Source organism: Pongo abelii, chromosome 9, assembly GCF_028885655.2.
Source record: "Pongo abelii isolate AG06213 chromosome 9, NHGRI_mPonAbe1-v2.0_pri, whole genome shotgun sequence".
Taxonomy (NCBI): Eukaryota; Metazoa; Chordata; class Mammalia; order Primates; family Hominidae; genus Pongo; species Pongo abelii.
Genome location: NC_071994.2, coordinates 113,266,258 through 113,283,379, shown reverse-complemented (window position 1 = coordinate 113,283,379; position 17,122 = coordinate 113,266,258). Strand labels below are relative to the sequence as shown.

Below are 17,122 nucleotides of genomic sequence, written 5' to 3'. Positions count from 1 at the left end.
CACCATTGTAAGTTCTGGCACGGAGTGTGGGGCACAAACCTACAGATGTCATGATTTTTTTTTTTAAAAACCTCACTACTTCTCAATGCTTATTAACTGGACTTACTAAGTTTTTTTCAATCCATCTCTGCAACAGATGATTATTACATACCTTCCTGGTATTGTGCTACGTGTAACAGCCATCAAGATTAAAAATAACCTCTCCAAAGGAGCCTCAGTCTGACTGCACTGGACAAACACATAAGCCAGGTAAGCAAGGGTTGTAATTGCCACAGCAGAAGTGTGAGCTGGGTACAGATGGAAGAGTGACATGGGTCAGCTCTAATCCTGGCATATAGATTGATGATGCTCCTGACAGATGAATTCATTAAGACCAGACATTTGGGAGGCTGAGGCAGGCAGATTGCTTGAGCTCAGGAGTTCAAGCCCAGCCTGGCCAACATAGCAAAATCCTGTCTTTACAAAAAATACAATAATTAGATGAGTGTGATGGTGCACACCTGTAATTCCAGCTACCTGCGAAGCTGAGGCAGGAGAATTGCTTGCACCCTGGGAAGTGAAGGTTGCAGTGAACCAAGATCACGCCAGGCTCTCCAGCCTGGGGAACAGAGCAAGACTCTGTCTCAAAAAAAAAAAAAAAGACCAGACCTTTGTATGAGTGGAAGAAATGTAGGCATCAGCAAATCATGGACAAATCTCAAGTTCTGCCACTTTCCACATCAGACAATCACAATCTTGTTGAGCCTATTTCTTCATGTTGTCAAATGCAGTTGATAGACTATGAGAAGTACATGAGTTAACTTGCGGCAAAGCAGCTAGCACAGTGCCTGGCAAGCTCTCAGTAAACACTGTGCTCTTCAACTTAATTTTGTTCAATAGATGTAACTGCTGATCTCTCTGTTTTTTTTTTTTTTTTGAGATAGAGTCTTGCTCCGTCACCCAGGCTGGAGTGCATTGGTGAGATCTCAGCTCACTGCACCCTCCACCTCCCAGGTTCAAGCGATTCTTCTGCCTCAGCCTCCTGAGTAGCTGGGACTACAAGTGCACGCCACCATGCCCAGCTAATTTTTGTAATTTTAGGAGAGATGGGGTTTCACCATATTGGCCAGGGTGGTCTCGAACTCCTGACCTCGTGATCCACCCGCCTGGGCCTCCCAAAGTGCTGGGATTACAGGTGTGAGCCACTGTGCCTGGCCTACTACTGTTGATCTCTTTTAGAAATGACAGAATACCAGTGCAAAAGCAAGTGCCCTGTCTCCATTATAGGAGTTGTCATATTATAGTTTTGTGTATTAACCTGATAAGCATTTTGAGGGCAGGTGCCATGAGTCATTTATCTTTGTATCCATCAGCACCCAGCCCATGAGGCACACCAGTAGATGTTCAATGACTGTCTGTGGAATGAATAAATGAGTTACTTAAACCTATATACTCTGAAGTCTTTCAGTTCTTTCATCGTCTTACATTCATGAGTAATCTATGGTACTTTATTATTTGTGAGGATGTCTACTCATCTATGCCATGTCTTGATCCTCACCAAAGTGAGTTGTAGATTAAGTTCGGTGGCCTCACAGTCATCATGTTGCTTAATTTGCATTTCTTTAATTGTTAATGAGGTTAGGACACTAATTAGGATAATATAAATAATCCTGACATAAGTAATATGGGTTCAGTAAAACTAGTAAGTTAACTGAATTTCTAGTCTTAGCACAGCACTTGATACATAGCTAGTGCTTGTTAAATATTTGATAAATGAATGGAAGACTGGCAAAAGTGCTAATCTGAATCTATGATGCTGACAACTTAAAAATATTTCTTGCCGGGCACAGTGGCTCACGCTTGTAATCCCAGCACTTTGGAGGCTGAGGCGGGTGGATCACGAGGTCAGGAGATCGAGACCACGGTGAAATCCCGTCTCTACTAAAAATACAAAAAAAAATTGGCCTGGCGCGGTGGCGAGCACCTGTAGTCCCAGCTACTCAGGAGGCTGAGGCAGGAGAATGGCGTGAACCCGGGAGGCGGAGCTTGCAGTGAGCCGAGATCGCGCCACTGCACTCCAGCCCGGGTGACAGAGCAAGACTCCATCTCAAAAAAAAAAAAAAAAAAAATTTCTTATCAAGTGTCTTTTTTGGTGCAGTGAAAGAGTATTGGGCTACTCAATTTAGCAGGTATTATCTGGTTGAGGGTTTTAGTCAAGAGAATTATTACCCTGGGGTTATAATACCTAAAAGCCTCTGACATTAGTTTGTCATTTTACAAAGCAATCTGCATACTGATGTGTTGCAGGGACTGGCATGCTGGTATTTTTAAAACTAAACTTAGACACACTTACACAGTGTACTATCATTTTCTCTTCTCTCTTCATGTTCAAGAAGCTTTAAAGTCATTTACATGCTTAAATATTGTTTTTCTTTTTTTTAGTTTACTTTATCCCTTCCCCCGTTATCAAAATATTGTTAAGTTCCCTGTAGAAAATTGGAAAGGTAAGGACAAGTACTAAGAAGCAGGGAGAAATAAAAATCTCACAAAGTTGCAACTAAGAGGCAATTACTCTTAACAGTTTTGGTGTATTTCCTGCTCATCATTTTCTGTGTATTTTGTTCTTTCCATTGTTGATATATGTGTATATATATATGTATGCCTGTGTGTCTGTATAGACAGACACACAAAAATAAAATCTGCCTTTTATGTAAAAGAGCATTTCTGCAGATCATTAAAAATTCTGCCTGAATATTCGAATGCATATTCTATCATATTGATATCTCCTAATTGATTGAGCCATTCTTCTAATGAATGAACACTTTTTTTTTTCTATTCTAAATAATGATACTGCATGGGATGTCTTGGGTCATAAATATTTGTCTGTACTTCTGCTTATTTTCTTGGAACTTACTCTTAGAAGGGGAACTAGTGGATCCAAGAATATTAACATTTTAAGACCAACTACTTTCTTGACAGGTTGTAACAATTTCCACAGCAGCCTATGAGTAACTGCTTCAGGGCATTGAATGCTATCAGTTTTTTACTTTCTGCTATTTTTTTTTTTTTGAGATGGAGTCTTGCTCAGTTGCCCAGGCTGGAGTACAGTGGCATGATCTCGGCTCACTGCAACCCCCATTTCCTGGGTTCAAGCGATTCTTGTGTCTCAGTCTCCCTAATAGCTGGGATTACAGGTGCCCGCCACCAGGCCCGGCTAATTTTTTGTGTTTTTAGTGGAGGCAGGATTTCATCATGTTGGCCAGGCTGGTCTTGAACTCCTGACCTCAAGTGATCCATCTGCCTTGGCCTCCCAAAGTGCTGGGATTACAGACGTGAGCCCTGCATCTGGCCATCTCTGCTAATTTGCTGGGTGAAAAATAACATGGTTTAGATTTGCATTTATTTAATTACTAATGGGGTTGAACTTTTTTTCTTCTTATTTGGTGCTTATATTCTGGGAGTTGTCTATTCCTAGCCTTTTGATGCTTATATACTGGAAAGAAGTTTTTTTTTTAATCAATCTGTATGAGCTCTTTGTATTAAGGGCATGATTCTTTGTTGGATTTTTTTTCCTTAGGCAACTTGTCAATTATCATTTTTAAGAAAGTTTCTCAAAATGCAGGAGCTTTAATTTTGATATAATTTTATCTCTCTTTTCCTTAGTAATTTCTTCTAAAAGTTTTAAATTTAGATAATTCTTATGGTCTCTGATGGTTTGATTTTTGACAATTAGTCTTCAACCACCTGGAATTTATTGTTATATAGTGTAAGATAAGGGTCTAAACAAGTACACTTTTCCCAAAGGGTTATCCAATATTTGATGCTACTGGTTGAATGATGACCTCTCTGCTTTACATTTATACATAGGCTAGGGTCTGGTTCCACTTTGGACTCCACCATGACTTGCCTATTCATTCTTATGTTAATTTAACAATGATGTAATAATTACACATAAAAATTAAATCTTTTTTTTTTTTGAGATGGGGTCTCACTGTGTCACCCAGGTTGGAGTGCAGTGGCGTGATCTCAGCTCACTGCAACTTCTGCCTCCTGGGCTCAAGTGATTCTCCCACTTCAGCTTCTCAGGTATCTAGGACCAGAGCACATGCCACCACACCTGGCTAATTTTTTGCATTTTTGGTAGAAACAGAGTTTCACCATGTTGCCCAGGCTGGTCTTGAATTACTGAGCTCAAGTGATCTTCCTGCCTCGGCCTCCCAAAGTGCTGGGAATACAGGCATGAGCCACTGTGCCCAGCCAAAAATTAAGTCTTAATCATCCCCTTTGGGTATATAGTAGATGGTCTCTTTATTTATTTTTGTTTTAAAATGTTTTACAGTTTTCTTTACACAGGTGCCTCAGTTTTTGTCAATACTGGATGCAGAGAGAAGGACAAGAAAGGTTGGATGTTGATTGTAAATCACTGTAATTGAGCAAAATGTTCACCAACAATAATTAACAGATACAGAGGACATCATTGCCTGAAACTCATACATTTAAAAACTACAAAATAATACAAAATACATTCCTTTCTACTGGACTGAAGCACATCTTACGGTCTTACATGTCTTTTTTGAACTGTTGTTATTAGAATCTGACTGCCACCTAATGTCACAATAGCACATGAGAAAATTGGGGCCCAAAGGGGTTCATTGTGTGGCTCAAAGTCTTCATAGCTAGTGAAGGGCAAAGCCAGAATTTGGATCCAGGTCTTGTGACTTCTGGCATCTCTCTAAAGGTCAGAATTTCACAAAATTTGAAGTCAGAGTTTCCACAAAAGTAAAGAAAAAAAAAGCTGGCTTATGTAGTGATGATTAATGTTTAATTAAGAAAACCAGATAGTTTTCAAACTCAAAAACTGGACAGGCATGGTAGCTCATGCCTGTAATCCCAGCACTTTGGGAGGCCGAGGTGGGCAGATCAGTTGAGGTCAGGAGTTCGAGACCAGCCTGGCCAACAGGGTGAAATCCTGTCTCTACTAAAAATACAAAAATTAGCCGGGTGTGGTGGCATGTGCCTGTAATCCCAGCTACTTGGCAGGCTGAGGCACGAGAATCGCTTGAACCTGGGAGGCGGAGGTTGCAGAGAGCCAAGATCGCACCACTGCACCCCAGCCTGGGTGACAGTGCGAGACTCTATCTCAGAAAACAACAACAACAAAAAACACTTGTGTCCCACTGCATGCACTGAGTAAGTGAAATGGATTTAGGATACCTGACAGTGTCAGACACCTGCATGGGTATTATAGGAAAGCTAGGTACAAGCAGCCGCCTGGAATAAGCCTACCTGTAATGAGAGCATCAGGTCGGGATTGCTCTTTCCTCCAAGCAGGAACAAAAACTGTAATGTCTTTGTGGCCTCTTTCCAAAAACCAATCCACTGCCAATTTTATTCCTCTGCAGGAAAATACTTCTTTGTTTCCATGGCTGAAAGATTATTACAGAACACTTAAAACACAACAAAACCTAAATTTAAGTAAATTAATTCAAGTTTGTAAACAGAAAGTATTACATAATTACAACAGTAATAAGAAATGTCACAGTTAAAATGGAGTTTATAGCTCAGAGACACATAAAGATAACTAAGTTGAAAATCAAGATCTGTGAGGAAAAACAAAAAAGAAAATTGGGATGATTATTTTCCAGAGAAGAAACAAAAGTGAGTTTTCAAAGGCAAAGTTGTAAAGGTTAACTAGTCAGAAAGACACAAGCTGTTCAGAATAAAGAAAACAGAAAGGGCTTCCTTCAACCACAGCAAGAAGAATTTCAGTCAAATGTCAAGAACTCATACAGAAAAAAAAAAATCTGTAAAAACAGTGGAACTGAATACTTATGAGTTTCTAAAAACTTTTCTTTCTCAAAAGTTCTTAGTGTATATTTCAATACTCAATGACTGAATAATGCACAAACTTTATCAGGTGACCAATGTAAAACAACATACTATACACTCACTGAAAGGAAAAACATGTTCACAATGCTTAATCTCATAGAAGAAACACTTTGCATATACTGCAGTGAAAAGACACCTAGTTTCTGTTCAACTATATTGTGTTGGACAAGGATTAATGATGACAAAAGGGCATTCAAAATTGGATTAGCAGCCTTAGTGCCTAAAAGAAAATGCCCAACTAAGAGTGTAGTCATTCAGTACGTATTTATCTAGCACTGGGCCCTGCTTGTACACTTTAACCTAATAATTCAAAAATAATACTCATTCCAATGTTTTTGAAGAAAAAGTCTCCTATTTTGAATGCAGTAATTATGTTCTTTTATAATGTGAAGGCTCCATTTGTTATCTATAACGGAGATATTTTTTCTTCTTAGGACTAAGGAGGGCTGAATGAAATATTGAAGGTAAATGCTTTGTTAACTTTTAGCATAAAGTAAACATTAGGCATATTAATATTTTGTTCTAGGGTTCCCTGGGAAACCCTAGAACCATCTAACATATGGCTAATCATTTTTAGTAAAAAATAGAAATAGACTGACTTGCTTTGTAGATGTTGAAGGCTCCAAACACAAACAAGAGAAAATACCTGGTTCCATAGTCCTGTACTAATGGTCCAGGGCATGATTAGATGGGAAATCAGATGCACTAGAGTTTCAGAAAATGGGATAAGGAAAGGGAGATTTTGAGGTCATTTTCTAGGTAAGAAGGGTGACCTGATAGCCTGGTGAATGCCCTAGCAAAAGGTACAAAGTGATATTAGGTTTCATGGAAAATAATGAAAGACTGAAATCAGTCTTCTGAAAAACTGTAGAAAATGGTATCTCTAGAGAGAACACATGTACCAAGTATTCCTAGATGCAAAAAGTCAGCTTGCTAAAACCTCACTACAATTTTACTTTGCATTAATGCTTTGAAATCTATTGCATTATGTCTATGGCCATACCACCCTGAACGCACTGGATCTTGTCTGAAATCTACTGTATTCAGCTTTGCTAGTAAACTAATGATACTCGGTTTACTGAGAGTTGAGCATTTAATTGCTTCTGGCTCTAACGACAGGCCCGCATAGACATTTCTTCCTGGTAATTTCATTTGGTAAGGATAACTGTCACATTTACTCACTCTAGAAACAAAATTCTATCTCCTAAATAATTAAATAACTTTTACTTTCACAAAATGTGTGCAAACAGCAAACCATTTACAATTATGGGATAAAGATTCTATAGATGATAAAACAGGATACTGTACTATGCAATTCTGATAATAAAGGTTGTTTCATTATCCTCCTTCTCCACAAAGACTCACAGGGAAAAAACAAGAATGAGGATGAAAAACGGCACATCGTTAATGGTAAATATCTCCATCTGGTTTAAAAAAACATAATCCTCCGTGTGTTTAGGAAACTGTGGTCAAGTTTTCTGTTATTTGCAGCTGAAAACATCCCTAATTGCTATGCTAGGCACAGCTCTATGAATACCCAGAAAAAGAATATATTTTATGGCAAAAACCATTATTAGGAGCAGAAAAGTTATTAAGTAACAGTTAATAGGAAGCTATAGTCATTCTAAACTCATCTCCAAATTAGTAACACAAAAGATCACAGTATTACTAGAAGAAATGAAAAAAATCCACAACCATACTAATTGACAGAAGAAGAAAACATTTAATAAGGATATAGGTAATTGGAATAATCAATTACAAGCTTGATCTAATGGACATATACAAATTCTGCAAAAAACTAAAGAGAAAAAATTATTTTAAAAAATATGAAAATTTTATAAATAAATTGGCTATGTACTAGGTCACAGAACAGATTTCAACAGATATCAGGAATCTGTACCATACATACAATACACTCTTTCACCACAATATGTTATTACATTGCAGATATAACGTCCTTGTTAAAAAATTAGTGTTGCTATAGCAGCAAAACCAATTTACAATTTTAATTTAAAAAGATCCAATTTGTAATGTAATAAAAGCCATACAAATCTTTAAAAAAAGACATGCAAGAGCTTTATAGACAAAATGAAATTTGAAAACCTATATTAAAGGGCACAAGGGAAGACTTAATATACTATTTTTATGGATAGTAAGACTCGATTAATAAAGATGGCAAATGATTTCAAATTCATCTGTATGTTGCAATTCCAATCAAATCCTCCAAAGGTTTTTTTCACAGAACATGAGAAGCTAAACTTAAAATTAATATGGAAAAACAAGAGGCCAGCAATAAGGTGACATTAAAAATCAATGAGGAAAAGATGAACTATTTAGCAAATGGTACTAGGGCAACTGGTTATTCCTGTGGAAAAAATAAAACTGCATTTTAATCTCACATCATATACAAAAAACAAATTGTTGATAGATCAAATATTTAAATATGAAAAGAAAAATTATAAAAGTTTTAGAATAAATTACCAGAGAATTCACATCAGGATAAGAGAACACTTCTTAAACAAGACATAGAACTACATGCTATTAAGAAAAACAGATATATTGGAGCACATGAAAGTTCTTTATACAAAAGACTCCATAATAAAAAAACAGGTCATAGCTTTGGAAAGGAGATTTGCAACATATAATACCAATCAAAAGGTTGGTACTCAGAATATAAAGTACTCTCGTATATTAAAAGAGGTAGCCAGTTGTTTTTTAAGGCAAAAGATATGAACAATCAATTCACAGAAGAGGAAACTCAAATGACCAATGAACATAGGAAAAGATGTTCAATAGTAAAGAAATGCAAATTAAAGCCAAAATGAGACACTACTTCACACCCATCAGATTGGTAAAAATAAAGTCTGCAAACACCAGATGTTGCCAAGAATGTGTGAAAGTAGGAACTCATACATCACAGGTGGGAGTGTAAATTGGTATAACTATTTGGGAGAGCAATTTGGCAATACTTCCATAAAGCGGAAGGCGTACTTTCTCTAAAACACAGTAGCTCTGCATCCAGGTACAGTAAAACCCCACGGGAACTTGAAATTAGATTCAATACAATTGGCAGCTGCCTTTCATCCTCCTCCCAGCCTTAGATGGCACTTGGGAGCAAGCTACTGTTCTTATCTTTTAAACGGCGAGGGAAAGGCAGGTAAGTGGGGATGAGCAGGGTGGGTCCCTGAGTTACCAGGACTTTCCCAGCCAATATTCCCCTGATCAGGCCCCAAAATGAATGCTAACTGAGAAATCTCTAGAATGGCTGCTGTTGTCTTGGAAGTCTGTGTCAGGCATCAAGATCCAGAATCATTCATAGTAATAATAACTTAAGCCTGAGCAGACAGTTACCTGGTGGCTCAAATCTGCAGATGGGACTTGTCACACTAGGAGAGGTTTTGGGAGACTGAACTTATTCTAACCTTACTGACGCATGATGAAGGATGTGACTCATCATACGTGCTAGATACAATATAAGGGACAACTGGAGGAGGTACTGATAAAGAATTACAAAATCAGAGTGAGCCAGATAAAGAATGATGAAAAACAGGATGTCAGAGTAAGTGCCATGTATCTACTGATGCAAATGAACTATCTGTTGACTATTTACTAAAAAAAGGACCGTAGCTTTAATTGCTTATAAATAGAGAACATTCACCATAGCTCTATAGCCACTTATGGGCTATCTGCATGGATGCAGGGGTTTTCTGCTTAGTAACAAAATTAGTTAATTCTATATTTATGAATTAGCATGTTCCTCTGGGCCTTGATTACTTTTTTATCCCAACAATTTGGCAATAAGGAAGATTGGTATATCTCAAGTGAGTCCTTTTGGTGGTTGAATTTGTTGGAGGATTTGTGGTCACCTGTGATTAGGTAAGAACTCTGAATGTTTGCCAAAAAGTCTCCCTCTGACTACTTTGGCTGAGTGGGATTTGGTTCCCAGGGAAAATTCCAAAGCCTCTCTGCAAATTCCAAGTTACAACTGAGCAAAATGGGTAACTCATTGAAGGTCCCATCTGATTCATCACTGGCTTTAACAGTAGAAAAATATGAGATGCCTAGAATATTGTCAGTAGGTCTCTTTTTTAAAAGTAAAAGGCTTCTTTTATTCTCTCACATTTGGCATAAGCATACTTATAAAAATCCTGCTTTGTGACGGTCAAAAGAAAGCTCATTTGAAGTAGACAAATTGATGTATTTACAGGAATTCTCAGAAAAACCCCACTCAAAAGGATTATTGGTATCTCTGGATCTCAGGAAATAAAAGAAGGAATGAAGTGGGCAGCCACAAAGAATGAATTAAGAAACTGGATGAAGAGATTAAGTTACTGAAAGCTCCTTTCTCTTCCTCCAGGTTCTTGACCCCTCTCTGCTGTTGCTCTTTCTGCTTTTTCTGCTTCTTGTTACCCTTCTTTGCCTCTATCTAGGTCCTAGAAGAGTGGGGCAATGACCTTCTGGATGGATGGATGATTCCCAATGGCTACAGGATCTGGAGATAACTTCCCTTTGGAAGGGGGAAAATTGCTAGCCTTATTAGAATATTCTAATGTGGATTCCATCTCCAAAACTTCCCTAACTTGAACATGCAAAACACAGCTATGGAGGCAGAAATGATGAAGAAGGAACAAGGAGTCTGCGAAACTGGATAAGAGACTGTCCTAGAATTAAGGTATTAGGTTGGCAAATGGTTGCCTTGGTAACTTGGATGAAAGGGGAGGCAAAAGGAGTAAGGATACCAAACAGCAAAATGAGACTGACACTACAGTGCCATACAAACCAACTTATTTTTTCTTTTCTTTTCTTTTTTTAAATTTTACTTTAAATTCTGGGATACATGGGCTGAACGTGCAGGTTTGTTACATAGGTATACATGTGCCATGGTGGTTTGCTGCACCTATCAACCCATCATCTCGGTTTTAAGCCCTGCGTGCATTAGGTATTTGTCCTAATGCTCTCCCTCCCCTTCCCTCCGACCCCCTGACAGGCCCTGGTGTGTGATATTCCCCTCCCTGTAGTCATGTGTTCTCACTGAATCAACTTATTTTTTCATCTCAATGGAAGAAAATCAGCCCTACCCTTTAGTAGCTCCGGTGACTCAAATGACTTTTTAAAGTGATCCAGGACTGCCAGGTACATCAGACATGGTAGCAGTGCATATGACCTTTTCCCCAGCTGATGGTACCAATCTTAAAGAGTTATTTCCCAGTGCTCTGAAAAGATCTGGAAACATTTGCCAAGGTGCTCTGTGGCACACTGGCTGCTGCATGGAGTTGCTCTGGCTGACTGTGTTTGACTAATGGAACAGGCATGATGGCGGCAAATGATAACCCCTCTTGTAAGGGAGTGCCCTGGCCTCAGGAAGCTGACTGCCTCCTCAAACAAGAGGAGACTACCTCCTCTCATGCCTTAGAAACCCACTGCGAGGTGACCTGGGAGAAGCTGCGATGCTGCTATTGGGTGAGTCCCCATTGATATTCATCAGTGGCTGACTGAGGCATTTTCTAAATTAACAAGGATAGATTTAAGGGCAGATCAGAATAGACCCTTATTCTTCTCTACTTTTATGGCAGACTTGTTACTGGGAATTCAGGCGTAGGTAAAAGAAAAGGTATGTGGATGGTAAGGATAGACAAGTTTCTCAGGTATTGGCAATAGCAATCCAGTTTTGGGAAAAAAAAATGTAGAAAGATAAAGACAAAGAAACTTAAGATTGCAGTGTTACCTTCCCAGTTAGAATTGTTCACAAGGGGAGCAAACCCCTTTCTGGGACTACCAACAAATAAGAGAAGATCCTCTAATGAAAAGTCAATAGGTCACTACTATAGGAAGCTAGGACATTGGAAAAAGGGATGCTGGAAGAGACTGAGGAAGATGCAAGAGATGCAACCCAACCATGAAGCTTTATAACCCCCCACCCCAGAGATTTCTCCCCTCGGGAAATCAGACAGGAAATAACGGTGCAACTAGGAGCAAAAGTGACATAATGGGAGAGCCTCAGTGCTGTAAATGGGACAACCTCATCTGTTTGCTTGTTTTTCCTGCCTTAATCTTTTCCTGCTCTGTCTTGTGGAGACTAGAGCCACGAATTCTGCAGTTTCTGTTCATCTTTCTTGTTTTAGCCTGACCCATTAAAACAAGTTATGGGGCTGGGCGCGGTGGCTCACGCCTGTAATTCTAGCACCTTGGGAGGATGAGGAGGGCGGATCACGAGGTCAGGAGATCGAGACCATCCTGGCTAACACGGTGAAACCCTGTCTCTACTAAAAATACAAAAACAATTAGCCGGGCGTGGTGGTGGGCGCCTGTGGTCCCAGCTACTCAGGAGGTTGAGGCAGGAGAATGGCGTGAACCCAGGAGGCGGAGCTTGCAGTGAGCCAAGATGGCACCACAGCACTCCAGCCTGGGCGACAGAGCGAGACTTCGTCTCAAAAACAAAACAAAACAAAACAAAACAACAAGTTATGGGTTTCTCTCAATCATCTTCTACCTTTTCTTTTTCGTCTGAGATTCCTGAGCCAATAGGTCATCTGTTAGAAGAACATGCCTCTCTCTTGTTTCTTACTGCTGTTAATTTGTTGTGAAGAGACCTGCTGTGTAGCCTAAGGGCCATCACTTTCTGTACTCTGGGTATTTGGAAGATTCTAGGAGACAGGGCACTTGAGCTGGTGAGTATGTGCTTGTTTATATCAAGAGTAAGTATGTGCTGGGGATCTTCCATGCTATGGGCCACATTTTGAAGAACAGAGGTATCCTAACATCAGTGGCAACTAAAATACCACATAGGATATGAGATGCTGATTTACTAGAGTCACTGCAACTTCCCCCCCAAATTTCTGTAATTTGTTGCAGAGCTTATATTGGATAATAAGATGAAATTAATCTGCAGACCAAGCTCTGAAAAGGACTACTACACTTTGGACTGGGTTAATTGAAACCTCATTACTTCTATCCAAAAATGCCTACTCAGTTTCAGGTAAAAGCAACTCCTTATGAACTAGACAATTGGAAATTAGGGAGAGCTAAATGAACATAAATTATCTTAACAAACATATTCTTCATAAGGCTTTCACTGTTATAATTTTTCATTTTTCTGTAAATTCACTTTGTCTCATAGCTCTAACAAGATTATCTTTACTCAAGACTAATATATTGGAAAAGCACATAAATTCTACTTTTCTGTCCTCAACAGAAGGACCTAAGAAGTCAAAATAATATCTTGTATCCTATATCACCATATGAATTGCCACCGGAGAATTATGCTTGTTTATTAATGGCACTACATTAGCCACCTACAATGGTTAATAGATAATAGTGGTGGGTTTTGTAATGCAGAGAAAAATTCAAGGGACCACATATTGTAATGCAATGTGCCTCAGTCTGGGGCCTAGAAGGGAAGATGATGGGACAACCACTTTTAGATCTGCCATATCTAAAAAACCATAATGTTACATATTAATGTTTTCTTTAGGTATATATACAGATACCATTAACTAGGTTAACCACAGAACAGGAAGGGTTATTTTAGAATTATAACTGTTACCTTCCAATGATAGACACGGGGAGTAATTGAAAAACATGGAAAAACCTAAAAAGAGAATGAAGGCATCTATAAAAAGAGACTGCCTCTTTTTAATACTTTATATGGCAGTGAAGAAAAGAACAAAGGAACCTCTTTTCAGTTATCTTTTTATTTCCTCAAATTTGATTTTACTACAATTTGCATATTATATAATGCTTGTTAAAAACCTTGGAAATTACAGGTGATCTTTATTTCTAAAACTTATATAATACGTATATTATTTACCTGATTAAAGAAGACCTAGTCTTAAAAAGTCTTTTTCACAAATCATCTAAAATCTAATGATACAAAATACCTAGAATGGCACATTTCAGTACCCCAAATAGAGATGGCTCTTGAAGATACTGAAAATAACATAGCCTCTGGAATTTGACAGGAGTTTAAATCTTTTCTTTACCACTTTTCTGTGTGAGCTTGGGATTCTTATTCTGAATCTCAATTTCTCATCTTTAAAATGAAAATAACCTCACCTACCTCATAGCGTTGTGAGAACTGAATAAGGTAATAAACCTAGCCAAGTGCCTGGCATATCGAAGTGTTCAACACATGCTAGTTTCTTTACTTTCTCATGTCCTCTCAGTCTTAATGTTTAGAAAATGGAAAAATCTTGTTTTGGAATCAAAATGAAACCAGTAAAATACATCTTTATTTAATAGCTTTAATCTCACAATACTAAACTGTGACTTTTAGAGCAGAATGCATGATGTGTAGAGATCACTAAACAGTGTTTTAAAAAGAAACCAAACAAAAGATCAAGGTCATTATGGGATTCAAAAGGACATGCAACTGATTTTCTATAACCTTCTATATATCATCTTTTATTTAAATTAAAAACTTGACCTGTAAGTTTGCTATATTCTAAGATGTACTTGCATAAGATACCCTCCACTAGAAAAATAAGTATGATTATAAAACTTCTATTACTTTAATGGGTAATTAGATTAACCTACCTATTGTGATAAGGACACAAGTTAGCAGAGTTTGTCAATGAAGTGGCTAGAATGGAAATATAAAGGTACCTTTTTAGGCTGGGCACGGTGGCTCACGCCTGTAATCCTGGCACTTGTGGGAGGCTTAGGTGGGAGGACTGCTTGAGCCCAGGAGTTCAACCAGCCTGGACAACATAGCAAGACCCCGTCTTTATACATATATACACATACACATATACATATACATATATGTGTGTGTGTTTTTAAAAATAATCTTTTTAAACTAGAAAATCATACTTGAATCTTTAGTATCAAAATCCTTCCAGTTTAGATATAGTTAATTATATTAGAGAAAGAGTATAGTAGATTTTAATCACGGAATAATTATAATATTAATAAATATTTATAGAACATTAAATTATTAATATAAAGTCCAGGTACTCTTCAAATATTTGGTGAATTAATTTTATTTTTTTCTCATATTTTAGGTCTGATTTTACATAAACCATCTTGGACACATGAAAATAGATTTTAATTTTAAAGGACTCTAAAAAGGTGACTTTAAGACCTTCTTCACTGATATATTTTTCAATGTTTAATGATTGTTAAATTCTCTTACATCTATTCCGTAGTTCTTAAGCAGGGGGAAGAAGTGCAGCTGCCTCTCATCTTCAATACGAAAATACAGAAACGTAGAAACAGGATATTTTACTTTTTCTCATTGTAGTCCAATTAAATTTCATATTTATTTGAGAATCTATAATTCATCTTATGGGGATCTGGAGTTTTTTCTTTTGTACTGAAGGCTCATAACTACTTATGCATGCCTATTTTGTTATTCTTACAGCTACTCAATGTTATTGTCTCTGATCTCTTTTCCAATATACCAAAATCATTCTGAAGCTAAATCTCATTCACAGGATGCTAAATATTAAACATACCACTAGAAAACTAAATCCATGTCCCTTGTCATAGATCATTTAAATCAACGCTTATCAAGCTGTGTTCCAAACAGAAATTCCATGGCATGGCAGGACCTTCTGGGGAGTAGAGAAGGGAATTTTTAAGTGGGAATACAACCCTGTATGTACATCCTTCCCAATTCAAACAGAACTCTGCTATTGCTTGATTTAAATATTGGGCTTCCATGAAGAGATTTGCAGGATTGTACTGCTTTAAAGGAAAATAGAAGCCTGGAAGTCATCGATTTAGGACAACAAAAATATTTAACACCAAAATTACTATGGAAGTCTATTATGAAGTAATTATTACCCTTCAGTTGGTTATGAGCTTAACAGCAGTACAGTTGAGAGAGGTAGCTTTGAGAATTGAAAGGGCTAAGGAAAAAGGAAAGGAAAAAAGATTTCCTTCACCATGTAAGGGCTACAATTTGAGGCAACATCTATCTGGTCAAGATCCAGTCTAAAGATAATGAAGAAAATCTGTTTAGTAGATGTAAAAATGTCTTATTAACAAAAGTAGAAAACATGGACTCTAATCACTTTTTCCCCATTTTGTGTAACTGGTAACACTAGTTAGGTGAAGATCTGTGATTAACTTTATTTCTATGTAATAGGATTACTAAGGTTGCCAATTTTTAGGTTGGAGTTTAAATAAGCACACTTGAGATAACAGGAAAGTTTACTGCTGACTGGTCTATTAAAGTACATGATATTGATGACAACTAGAATTATGTACTTAGAATTATAAAGAGGTGCAATAACTCTATTTGTCTTTGTCAGGCTCCACAATGATATAATTAAACAACAACAAAAGGCTAGCTCTGATTCTTTGATTCTTTTCATAGGCTCTAAGGATTTTCTTTAAAAACAGTAAGAGAAATGGGGCACTGCCAAATGAAGTAATACCTGTGACACTCACCTAGAGGGAATTTAAGCTATCCTTTAATGAATGTTACTTCTAGTAAATTGGGGCTTACAAAACAGTCTACTGAGAGGCTATTCAATAGAAATATAATGTGAGCCACATATATAGTTTTAAATCATCTGGCATAGCACATTAAAAAAGTAAAAAGCAGCTGAAGTTAATTTTAGTATGTATTTCATTTAACTCAATATATCAAATTCTTTAAATCCACAATCAACATAAAAGTTATTCAAATAGTTTACATATTTTTGTATGAAGTCTCTGAAATGTGATATGTAGTTTATATTTATAGCATATCTCAATTTGGGCTAGACACAATTCATGCAGGTCTACTGCACGTAATTTTGATATAGTTTTGTTGAGAGAGCCAAAAACAAATTTGTATGAATTCTGGCAATTTTTAGTCTCATCTGTAGTCTAAACCATACATTTGGACTGGGTGTCCAGGATGATTTTATTAACTATAAGTCAGTGCTGTACTTAAATGATAAACAGGCAACAGGAGAGCAAAACCAACCAAACAATTGAAGGCAAATTTTAGAGCCTAGGCAAGAAAGCCTTCAGTATTCAAATTTATATTAAAAAGGGTTCTCAAGTTCATACAGCTTCACAAAGATTAGATATAAGAAAAGCTTTGTACTTTTTAAAAGATGAATCAGAAGCTTAAATCCTGATTGTACAGATTGCTAAACTCTGCTTGTATTTCATAAACACATGGGCTTAGTTCATTTTCTTGATACAGAGGAAAAGTTATCACAGCTTAATGCATTTTCCCTGTTCATATTCTGACTCTATAATCTATATCTGATTTCTGTTCAAACTTGAAGAAAATTACTTCAGTGATTTACCTGCAGTG

General features: G+C 37.3%; 1 protein-coding gene across 4 annotated transcripts in view; it reads right to left on the bottom strand.

Moving 5' to 3' along the window:
* Positions 1–17,122, bottom strand: part of ZC3H12C (zinc finger CCCH-type containing 12C) — a 78,582-nt gene that overhangs the window by 13,659 nt on the left and 47,801 nt on the right. For all 4 annotated transcript variants that reach the window (XM_009247031.4, XM_024255900.3, XM_009247030.4 and 1 more), the window contains exon 3: positions 5,266–5,405. In XM_009247031.4, the coding sequence (XP_009245306.3) occupies positions 5,266–5,405 (140 nt within the window). The remainder of the gene's footprint in view (positions 1–5,265; positions 5,406–17,122) is intronic.